The sequence below is a fragment of the Eutrigla gurnardus genome (genome assembly GCF_963514095.1).
Source record: "Eutrigla gurnardus genome assembly, chromosome: 4".
Lineage (NCBI taxonomy): Eukaryota > Metazoa > Chordata > Actinopteri > Perciformes > Triglidae > Eutrigla > Eutrigla gurnardus.
The window spans coordinates 18,097,797-18,110,295 of record NC_139918.1 but is presented as its reverse complement, the minus strand read 5'-3'; the positions used below and the strand labels follow the sequence as shown (position 1 = coordinate 18,110,295).

The following is a 12,499-nucleotide window of genomic DNA, read 5'->3' as shown; positions in this document are numbered from 1 at the left end:
ATTTCTCAATAATGAGCCACACAATAGGTGACGCACATGGAGGCAAACAGTTGTTTCCTGGTCTGTATCGTATAATATCTTAAATAGCTTTGTTTATAAAGACGCGGGAGACTCAGTTTATGTACTAACATCTAAACAAAGCTTTTATTTCTCTGTATTTACAGTCTAAAAAATAATATATCTGCTTAATAATGCTACGTAGATACAAATCATTAACACACAAACTTCACATTTTACATTGAAAAGGTGCAACGTTATTCAAATTACTTTTCTAAATGCACATTAAAATGGACACAAACAATTTATAATATATGGTACATTTATCTATATAAAATATGTGAACTCAATATTAGAAGCTTGCATTTAGCTGTGCTGAGTAGATGGTAGATACATCTCTGAAGTTTTGTCTTTTCGCGTCAAGGCTAACCCAATATTCTGGCGAGATCTTGTTTCTCCCTGGAGAGAGAGAGAGAGAGAGAGAGAGAGAGAGAGAGAGAGAGAGAGAGAGAGAGAGAGAGAGAGAGAGAGTTAATCAAACTTAAAAACATCACATCTTTTATAGAATATAGAATATATTTTTACATTAACTCAACGCTAAAAGATGCGTAATACTCACTCTGGGCCAGGGGGGTTGATGATGCGCTGCAGATCTTTAAGGTGCTGAGCAACATTGATTGCTGGTTTAAACGAGAAAGATTTGTCATTTATGATGTTATTAATCATTCAAGCTGCATTTATGCTTTAGAACACTAGATAAATGTTAATAATTAGCATGTCTACTGATATCTACAAAGGCTGGAAATATCTGACCATTTAATCAAAGTTGGATGAAGAATAGTGATAAAACTTATAATGGATTTTAAAATCAAATGCATACTGTAAATACAAATGGTTGCAAACTGATGACTTGTGTTCTTTTAAAGGGTCAGTTCACCCAAATGATCTCTCCGTCTATGCAGGTCGTTTTGGTTTTATTCGCCCAGGTTCATAAGCTATCTCCTCCCCGAAAATGAAGATGAATGGAACTTCATTTGTGCTGCATGAGCCATTGAAAAATGTAATTACTCCACAGCCTCCCTTTCTCCATGTAGACAGAGACATTGTTTCTGAAAAGAGATGCTTCTGCAATAAAAAACTACATTTCCATTCACCTCTACTGTACTGAGGTGGAGGCAGAACATTTCAGAGATGGATTTTTTCAAAACCTGGTCGAATGAGACCAACCTGCATGCCTGGACACAACCAGGGGTATGAGGTAAATATATATATATAGCTTTTGTAATCTGTGTGAGCTGTACCTTCACTTAAAAAATATGCAAGAATGGAATATATATATATATTCTTACTTGAGCCGCCTCCCAGTCCACTCGTTCTTCCGCCACCAAATAAAGATCCAGTTCCACCACTATTCCCAGTTGATGGTCCTTTCCCTGTTCCAGTTCCTGTCTTACTCTGCCCTGAGCTACTGCCCCCAAACCCAAGCCAAGAGCCAAAAGACCCACTTTTACTCGTCGACCCAGTGGAACCAGTGGACCCAGTGGACCCGGAGGATGACCCTATGCCTGAAGTGCTTTTCACACTGGACGTTGGCTTATTTGAGCCGATCCCGCTTGTTGCAGAGGATGACCCAAGGGTTGAGGAGCTTCTCCCATTCAACACTGGCTTATTTATGCCTGTTCCACTAGATGATCCAAAGCTTGAGGACATTCCCCCTGTCGATGCTGGTTTATTCTGCCCTGACCCGACGGAGCTACTCGACGAGGATGAGGAGCCTGCCCCAGTCGATCCTGGCTTATTGTACCCCAACCCAGTGGAGCTACCTGACCCAGATGAAGAGGATGAGGAGCCCACCCCGGTCGATCCTGGCTTATTGTACCCCAACCCAGTGGAGCTACCTATCCCAGATGAAGAGGATGAGGAGCCCGCCCCAGTCGATCCTGGCTTATTGTACCCCAACCCAGTGGAGCTACCTATCCCAGATGAAGAAGATGAGGAGCCCGCCCCAGTCGATCCTGGCTTATTGTACCCCAACCCGGTGGAGCTACCTAACCCAGATGACGAGAGGGACGAGGTTGAAGAGCCCGTCCCAGTCGATCCTGGCTTATTGAATGGTGACCCGAATGAGCTAAAGCTGGAACCCAACCCGCCTGACCCTGCCCTGCCAAGCTGACTGGATGAGGCAGAGCTGGATCCACCACCGAACATGTTCCAGCTAGGCTGAGGCAGCGAGCTGCTTGAGCCTCCTGGAAATCCACCTGCCTGAATAAAATTAGAGCAATGTCAATATGGGAAGAACTGATTCCAAACTACTGGTTAAAAACAGAAGAAAAAAAATCACATAAAGTTTTGAATTCACACAAAACATTATTTTGATGAATTTTCTGTAGAAAGAAAACCCCTGATTTGGAGACTAAAGTAGACACTTGACAGAAATATTTCTTGCACGTTACTGGGAGACAATTTCACTCCCCCACCTCTTCCTCTGCACTTAAGGCTGTATGATGAGGCCGCTAAAATCTTAACCTCTTATGCAAGATGTGATGATCCAAGGCCTTTGCTAATGTTTTGGTATTTCTACAGGTATTATACAAGCACATGTGCCTTGCGATACTGCAGGACTATTGACAACAAAATTCAAATGTGTGCAAAATGACCTAATTGGCTTCACAAATGTAAGCAATATTTTACTTTTTATAGGAAAGAGTAAAATATTGTGTATAGTATGTGCCAGCATGTATATTACAGATTAGGCTACAATGTCCGATAATATCTGTCAGCATTACTTGCATGTAATATCTGCTGCTGCTGTTAACAGCTCGCCGTAAATTCGGAATGAAACTCACGCCGTCAATTCTCCTTCACTCTCAACCAACAATTAACATTTGTTTCGGGTGTTTTACATGATTGCTCTCATTTAAACTAAGTCAAATTGAAATATTCAAATCTTGAGTAATCGGAGTGTGACTATGGTAATCAAACACTGATCGAAGAATAGAAAAGAGCTCAGGGAGCCCAGCTTGTGGCCCCTAGGGGTCATAGTGCTGCTTATTACCTAGAGCTGTTCATGTGAATCAGTTATGGCACTTTTCCTTCTTACCTTGAGCATGCAGGACATGTTGAGCTGCTTGGTTTGCTCTGTAAGGTGATCGATTGCTTTACTTTTATACTTGACTTCGTTGACCAGGACTTCTTTCTCTCCAATCAGCCTAAGCTTGTCGACCAGGAGTTTCTCCTTTTCCTCATCGTGTTTCTGCTGAAGCTTGTCTACGTTCTGCCTGTGCTGCAGCATCATGCCCGTGCGGTTCATGCTGCACGCGCGGTAGTCTTCAGACAGTCGCAAGTTTTCTGCCTTCAAGCGGCTGTTCTCTCCCTCGATGTTCACCACCTGGCTTCCCACCTTATCCAGGTAATGCTGAAGTCTGTCCTCCACTTCCAAGGACAGGCTGGTGCAGTTGGTGCGGATTTGCTCCAGGTGTTCCCTCTGTTTGGGACAGGTGAGCTGGAAGGCGATGTGGGAGGGGAAGAGGGAAGCGATCTTCTCTAGTAAAGCCTTGGATACATTAGCGATGCCACTCAAGGACTGGGAAAAGTCTTCTTTGCATTTTTGCCTGAAGATTTCCACCTCCTTTTCGTGTGTGAATTTGTCCCTCCGCAGATGGATGACCTCCAAGTTAAGGCTGTCCCTCGCTTTGGTGGTCTGGTCCAGCTCCATCCTCATCCTCTGCGTGGTTTGTGTGAAGTTGGACTCCACGAGATCAACCCTGGCTTTGAGCCGTTCACACAGCAGCCCACAGTTACATTGTTTACCTGCATAGGCTTTGGGGGAAACAATGGAAAAAGAGAGAAAAAAAAGTCGATTCTCGTCGAGTAGTTCTCTAGAGGACAATAGCTCTTATATTAAATTTTTTTAAATTGTTTTATTTTTTGAAGAAATGTCAAACTTACTTTGCACCGGGCATTGGGCAGCAAAATTCCCTGAGGTCTGGCAAAGGAACATCTTGGTATTACACTGTTGCTGTTCATATGAGTGAAAGAAAAAACAGTGTTTTAGTGATTTGTTTCTGAAATGTAGGCAAAAAGGAAAAAAACAACTCATCATTTACAGACTACCATAGTCTAACCAATATTATTATGTTTAGACTAACTAACTAAATACTCGGCCATAGTAATTAACAATAAGGTGCTCCTTTCATCGTAATATATTACAATAAATCTTCAAATCTTTTGAGTGCCTCTTGTTCTGAAAACTATATAGAAAAAGTTTTTTCAGGACTAAATTTTACATTCGGACTGATTTAAAAAAAACCACTGAAACAAAATGACATTTAGACAGTGGTGTAAAAATACTATTGAAACCAGATGCTGTTAAAGCTCTTTATATCTGCTGAGACTCAACATGACAGCATGCAGGTATATTGATAGGTATTTTCAGCTGTTACTTACATTAAGAACGGTTAGTGATCTATAATTTAAGTTATTCAAATCACGTAGACGTAGAAGTAAAATTAAACATGCCAGATGTAATGAAAAGGCTCAGCTTGCTTACCAGCTGCTTGTCGATATCTTGGATGATGATCGCTGAGATGTTGGAGATGTAGATGAGTTTGGCCAGGTCCCAGTCGTTGCGGGCCTTCTCCGTCAAGGTGGTGTTGAGCAAGTTGGTCAGGTTCTTCCTCTGCTGCCTCAGGGCAACATTTTCTATGGAGAGTCGGCTGAAGCTCTCCTCCAAGTCGTGGATGCGCGACGTGGACGCCGAGTCCTGCGTCTTACCGTAAACCAGAAAGAGCACCAGGCTCACTATGATGAGAGACTGAATGAGCGAGGAGAAGAAGAAGACGATGCGCATGTAGTAGCCGCAGCTCTTGCCCTTTGAGCGGTACTGCATCTTCTTCTGGGCCAGCGGGCTGGACTTGGACACCTGGGAATAGCCGCTGCTGTACATGGGTGCTGATGGTCGGAGGAGGGGGTCAAGAAGTGGTGGAGCTCGACTCTGAGTGACCAGCCAAGATCAGACAAGGTCCATTCCGAAATCAGAGGACAGAACAACTCGATGCTGAATTATTTCAGAGCAGCTGGTGGATTTCGCGGACCCTTTTGTGTAAATCTCTTGCTCCTTCCTCTGACAAAGCCACACACACACTGCAGACGAGGACCAGATGCTTCCCCTCAGCAGTGTCGATTGCACGAGAATTGATCAGATTTTGAGTGAGGTGTTAACATGGGTAGGAATTTATAAACTCACTGGCCACACACTTCCCATGATCTGGCCTCAGTCCCCTCCCTCTACCGGCCATCATCCTGCTCCGTTGGCCACCCCTCCCTATGCACGTGTTCGGTGTTGATAAGGTGACATTTGCACTGAAAACATCTTCTGTTTTGTATTGCGAAAAACAGACAGGCCATAAAGATCTCAACGGATTCACTGTGCCAAACTTTTTTTTTTTTTCTTTCTTATGGGATCATGAACGGTGTTTTCCGGTGCACAGCAGGCCGGGAGGACAATGGCTCATGGTTTTTTTCTGACGTTGTCGCCCAGTAGCTCTTTGATGCCGCAAGTCTCACTCCAACATGATGACGTGGGTAAGCTGCCCCCTGTCTCACAGGACACACACACACACACACACACACACACACACACACACACACACACACACACACACACACACACACACACACACACACACACACACACAAGACTACCCAATTTGAAAATGAAATAGAGGAGCCTGACAGTAACGGCCACAACATTTTCCTGCCAGGCATTGTTGACGTGCCAGGCCTCATCTCGATAGGAAGCAGTAATTCACAGAGAAACCGTGGATGGCCGAACATGCGGCGGCTTTTTGGATGAGATTCTAGATTAAAAAAAAGGCGTGGAGAAACGCAGGATATCAGAGACAAATACAAGAAATAAACAAGTCACATTGTTGATTTAATTGGAAGTTGAAGTGGGTTGTTTTTATCGCCACTTCTAAACACCGGGTATTTTTTTTTAAAGATGTATTTACATTTTGGATCAAGGGATGACGCCAACCTGGCTGACACAGCTCTTTCAAATCAGTTAGAGAGGCTTGCTGCATAATTCATACGCCTTACTAATGCCTTGTATCAGTCGGAGAGGTCTCAAGCAATAAAAGCACAATTCTGATTACAAGACAGAGAGCTAATGTATGTCCAGCAGAAAAATGACACGGAGCATGACAGAAAAAAAATGAAATGTTTGATCAGGAGATGATATAGAAACAGAGGTTCAATTATTTTTTTTTTTTACAGCTCACTGATCTCGTCTCTTTATCCCGTAGCTTTAAGGTTTAAGATCTCAAAGAAGCTCTCTGCTACACTTTATCATGTCATTTAACTATCATTGTGTGTCCTCGTGTGTCTGCGCCTGGAACGGATATATCCACTATAGAAAGGATATAAGAGCATCCTGTGGAGAGGGTGGCAGCACTGTAATCCGATGGGAGATTGGAACAATGTGATTGGCTCAACAAAACAGAGCTGATGCAATAAAATGTTCCGTTGCTTTACAAAATCTATTCAGTTAAATGATAGAGGGATGGACTTTTGTTTTTGCTGCTCAAAGAACTAAAAATAACATTTGAAAAAAATGACTCTCATTAGCACTATCGATCCCTAGATGGGCCTTTACATGAATACACATAAATCACAGAATATAAACCAAACACGACAGAAACAGGAGATAAACAAGAAAACAATGAATTCAATATTTGGCAGCCAAGACTTGGATTTTGAGTATTAAAAAAAACACATACCATCTAAAAGCAAGCTTACAAAAATAGTCAACAGAGCCAACCAGATTACCGAGACCCCCAGAAACCATACAGCACAGACCAGGAGGAGAGCTATATTAACAGTTCAGGACCCTTTCCATCCTTTGTTTGATGAATTTGAAAAACCTCCTTCGGGAAGACAATGTAGGGAATCATCATGAGAGACATTTAACTCTGTACCTCTTGTGTTGTCTTACTAATAAAAATTATTTGTGAATGATTTGAGAGGAAAAAATACATATTTCTAAAAGGATATTTTACATAAAGAGAAACTGGCATTTACCCAGAAACAGTGACAAGTTATACCATGTCACGAAACACCTCCATTAATATTAGCAAATTAATAAAATGATCAAACGAGTGTAGCTTCTTCAGAACATGGCAGCACTGAGATTGTATCAACTTGCATGTTTTGTTGCAATATTAAATATAATTTTAAGAGACGAGGACTGAAGTTGTTTGTGAACAACTTCTTATCAAACCTAATGTTTCCAAACCACCCAAGTACAGTTTGGAAACCTGCCCAGGTGCATGAAACTGCCTAATTTGGCAGCAGATCACGGGTGCCGTTACTGTTACTGGGTCATGTGTTGAGGGAGCGGAGCTCTTTTGTGTTGGCATCGTTTTAAGTAACGTAAATGTTCTGGGAGACACAAAGCGAACTGAAGTGTTTACAGGGATGGTTTCCTGACGGCCCAAGAGGTCTGTTGAGATCCTCTCTCTCTCTCTTTGTTGAACAAGATGTCCCCGACATTACCGGTCCACTTCAGGCTTGTGTCGTCATGCAGCAAGAAAGGAGAAAAAAAATGGCCGGGGTTTAACAAAAATTCCTCTGAATTCATGTGAATAATATGTATTTCATGTTAAGACCACAATTGATCAGGGGATGCCACTAAAATGTCTGTGCATTGTCTGATTTATTATGCTCCCAGTAATCAAAGGAAAATTAGTCTGTTATTCACTGCGGGTCTCGCCCTACACAGGTTTGGGTCTTAGCTTCAACCCCTCACTGTCGTGGTCTTGTCTTGACCTCAATACACTCTAGTCTTGGTCTCAGTGGAGGTGGTCTTCACTACAACACTATTTAAAATGAGACAATCGTACTTTAAGAACTGAAAATAATGTTAATGAGTTATGATATAACATTTTCACTGATGGCACAGGGAGAGGGACAGTCTCAATGCAATTTTCAAGACACACAAGCGCACACACCCACACACACACAGCAGTGTTAATTGTCATGGAACACTGCCGCCTAGTGGGGGGTCAACATACCTGCAGCTGAAGATTGCCTCAATGCTCCATTCAGCAATAAACGTTGTGAATAAATGAATAGAAATGAAGATCTTAGAAATTAATGATGCTTAAGTAAAGCAGTGAAAATACTGTAGCACATGGGGGACGCTATAAAAAGCCATGCTCCGTATACAACATGTTAAATGTTTACTTATTCATGGCTTTTACTGTTTAGATCTGATCATTTATGTTCAATATTTGATGGACAGAGTCTCACATACAATCTTTGCTGCTAAATTGTTAAACTAACAACAATCCTCCAAGTTTGAAAAATGTAAACTAGAATGTGACCGGACTTGTTTTTTTTTTTAATTATTATTATTTCTTAGGTAACAATATTTCAGGCTAAACAAATGCTCAGCAAAGTAAAATTCTATTTATCTAAATTCAGATGGACATTCTGAAAAATACTCTTAGGTTTAGATCAAAACCACTGACCATGTGCAGCAACTTCCTGTTGTATCGCTTTTTTTTCTTTTACCTTTGGACACAGCTAAACTTTGTATGTGATGCTAAAGCTGTAGCTTCATGTGAGTTATATATAACAGATATGGGAGCTTATTTATTCATCTGTATGTCAAAATGTCTACTATTACGTTCATAGAAAATAATCCAATTCCTGTGTTTTGTCTTTTGACATGTAGAATCACACCATGAGGTTTCCCTCCAGAGATGTTGGGCTAATTAGTAACTCACTGTGAGGGATCTGGTTACCCACATCACAGCCGTGTGCCGTATCAGATGGCTAGCCTGAAGAAAGCGCTCTCTGTTGCCGAGACACAGAGGGGACGTGGTAAATACCTGAGTCAACTAGCAGACAGAGCAGAGACAAATAAACAATGTGGCGCTAAATAGCTGCGTGTGCCAAGTTTGTATTAAGTGGAGAGGGATAGCGTGTAAATGCTCTCTATTGTTATCTTTCTTGTTCCTGAGTGGCCAATGCCATCCGAGAATTTAAAATGACGCCGGGTTAAAAAAAATCCAGACATTCATTTATCATGACAATGCGCGATGATATCAAAGCCAGAATTGTTCAAATGGATTTTCTCGACGGGCGCTGTGATGTGCAATCCTCTCAGATCATTTATTCAGGCTCAAATTCAATCTTGAAAACGAAAGGTTGGCTGTGACCAGTGGCTCCTGTGGTGATGTGATAAGAAAGACCGCGGCGTTCGTATCAAGAAATTCTCCCTCCCGAGTCCCGACGTACTTATCTGCCTCTTTTTTGTCATAATTTTATCCTGCTGAGCCAAGAGGCAGCCGACAGCGTTAATGGGTAAAGTAAGGGGGGATTTGTGTCGCGGGGATGCGTGCTCCCATCAGCCACCTCTCATCAGAGGTGGCTGATAAGAGCAAACGATGAATCCCTAAGAGTTAATCCCCCCCTCCCTTGTCTCTCTGTGTCCTCAGCCCAGCAGATGTTTTCCCTTTGACACGCACAAAAGGCCTCTGTTTTTGTTTCCAGGTTTGTCCATTCCTCAAAGGTCACAGGTCACCGTGGTCTCAGGGTGAAGCCGTCACTGCAAGTCTAAACATTCGACAGCCATCAGAGCGTGGTGAAAAACGCCGTCCCCCGCGAGAACGCCGCCTGATGACTTTAAGTAGAGACCTACCATCCATATGCTGATGCGCTTGAGAGCACACTAACACACCAACACCCTGAGATTGAATTACTGTGGTTGCCGGGGGATGCCTCGGGAGAGGGCCGGCCTAACTTTAGACGCACGGGGGGGTCGTATTTGTTATGAGATGGCCCTCTGCAACAGGCCTTAAAGGTTAACTTAAATGGTTGAAATGTTAACTGAATCAACAGCTAAGTGAGTTGTGTTTGGACCTGCCCAGAGACGCCAGAGGGCGTGTTTAATGACCCCGACCGTCCTGTAACATCGCCTTTAAAAGACAGCCCATGATTTGAAGGCACACAAAACTAGATGCGATCGAGAGGGCAACTGGTTTCTGAAGGTTTTTGAAAAATGCACACAATTAGACAAAATATAAACTTTATTCAATTAAGGTTTTATACAAGGTTTAACTGGGGACTCTTCCAAGAAACGGAGACGTTGGTCTCTAGAAAACTCCAATCTCAAACATCAACTGATGCAAAAATGTATATATGGTCAAATGGGAGAAATTTGAAATCTATGAAAAATGTTTATTGGAAACCAGAAATAGAAGTGACGTAAAACGGCTGCAGTAAAAGAAGCCAAAGCGGCAACGTAAGGATTTTTTAAAAGGACAGTATGAGATGTTTCTCTCACTACTTTGTTGTTGACTGGAGGCTGAAACACGCCTTCAGTTGCCAGTTCATCGTGTACATTTAGTTTAACAGATATACAAGAGCAAATAAATCCTATCTTAATTAAGGTTATAAAAATAAAAGAGTGGGGTAAAGATTAACCTTCCAAATGTCTGTTACGTTTAAATCAGTGTAAAAGAAGTGGATGTAGTCACTGAAGGGAAGCCTTCAGTTCACCATCTTGGTTTATTGCAACCAGAAGTAAAACCAGAGGGTACAACCTCAATACAATAAGACATGTTTACCAAAATGGTGATACAATTAACTTTCACTGAAAACACACTGTGAACGGGTTAGAGTAAGTTTTAAGTCTAACTCCTGGACCGGACAACGACCTGTCAATCACAAGGCTGCCCCGCCCTGAAACACACCCTGCTTTATCGTCTATTTGACTCTAAATGGGAATAATCATAATCTACCAAATGAACATCACGCTGTATTGAAGACTTGAAACTAGCGGTTGAGACCATAAACTCATGCTTACTGAGGTAAAAAAAAATAAATAAAATTCCTCATAGCCTTCTATCCAGTGTTGGTAATAATGGCGTTAGAGTATAAAGGCATTATTTTTATCAGTAATGAGTAATCTAATGAATTCCTTTTCCAATCGTTGCAACGTTACTGAGAATGTAAAGTCCGCTGCCTGGAGAGAGCAGGGGGGGATGATGACACCGTAAATGCTTTGATGATTGGCGGGGTGGGCGGATGATGACCTGCTCACGCTGTCTCACTGCACGCTCTTAATACCAAACACAAGAAAGCGATGTAAGCGATGTAAATGCAAAGGTAGCGTTCTCGAACCGGAAGTACCAGCACTACTTCTCGCTCTTTGAAATTAAAGGCAAGAATGTTTATATGAGCGTGAGCTTTATATTTTACATTTTCTAGCCGTCATTGGGTGAAGGCAGGGTACACCCTGGACAGGTCGCCAGTCTATCACAGTCTATCCGACATAGAGAGACAGACAACCATTCACACCTACGACAAATTAGAGTCATCAATTTTCCTGCATCCCCATCCTGCATGTCTTTGGACTGCGGGAGGAAGCTGGAGAACCCGGCGAAAACCACGGGGAGAACATGCAGAAGCAACCCGACCCGGGAATCAAACCCGGGACCCTCTCGCTGTGAGGCCACGGTGCTACCCACTACACCACCATGTTTTTGAACTACAAGTTGTCATTGTAACTATTACACTGCTTTAGTGTTAGCTATGCAGCACAGTTGTACTGCACATATTTTGTGTTGGCAGACTTCGTTTTGCAACTTTTGCATTTCTGGATTTCTCTCTGGGAGCGAGCACCTTCCTGACTGTGAGTTCAAAGGTCACGTCACTGCAGCCCCCAGTGGTATCTCTCAGACTGTGACAGACACACACACTGAGAAGACATCTACTATTAAAATACAACCCTATAAATGATCAAATAGAACAGTTTTACACAAATGAACCATCTCTCAAGTAAAAATACATTGACAGCTCTGTGGTTCTCTCATCTCCTCACACACACACGCGCACACACACACACACACACACACACACACACACACACACACACACACACACACACACACACACACACACACACACACACACACTTTTACAAGCGGCCTTTATTAGACAGGCCTAATCTTCTTCCAACACAAGAAGTGACAATAAGCAGGCACGGCAGCCAAATTAAAGGGACTTTCATTCAAATTAACACACACTCTCTTTCTCACACACACACACAACCCTCTGATGACCCATTAGCCACACAATGGCCGGGACAATGCTTCTCTGTCCCACACACACAGTCGGTTCTCCAGGGGGCAAAGCCGGGTTGAGATTTAGGAATGCCGTAAAAAGTGTTTGTGTGTGGGGGGAAGAATGCCTTTAAACGTTCTCTAGATAAGACAACAAGTTGCATAATAGTGAATCCCTCAGAGAACACTTTCATCTAGCCATATCTACGACCAGCAAACCCCCCACACACACACAAACAGCTGCACATTTACAAGCAGATTTGTCACTTATCTCCTAAAGCTCTTATCCGGGGCTGCCGTGCGTCCTCCCCTCCCCTTTATCTGCATTTTGACCCTGGGCTTTTAGAGCATGGTGGGGTGTGAAAGTCGCT

The 12,499-nt window shown here is 42.7% G+C and overlaps 1 protein-coding gene across 1 annotated transcript; it reads right to left on the bottom strand.

Moving 5' to 3' along the window:
• Window positions 1-116: 116 nt before the first annotated feature.
• On the bottom strand, window positions 117-5,175 carry plvapa (plasmalemma vesicle associated protein a). Its single transcript, XM_084008357.1, has 6 exons — window positions 4,547-5,175; window positions 3,946-4,015; window positions 3,098-3,816; window positions 1,347-2,259; window positions 617-677; window positions 117-456 (listed from the first exon to the last, which is right to left on the bottom strand). Exons 1-6 carry the CDS (start codon window positions 4,940-4,942, stop codon window positions 423-425), a joined length of 2,193 nt encoding a protein of 730 aa, XP_083864483.1. The 5' UTR covers window positions 4,943-5,175; the 3' UTR covers window positions 117-422.
• Window positions 5,176-12,499: the final 7,324 nt, after the last annotated feature.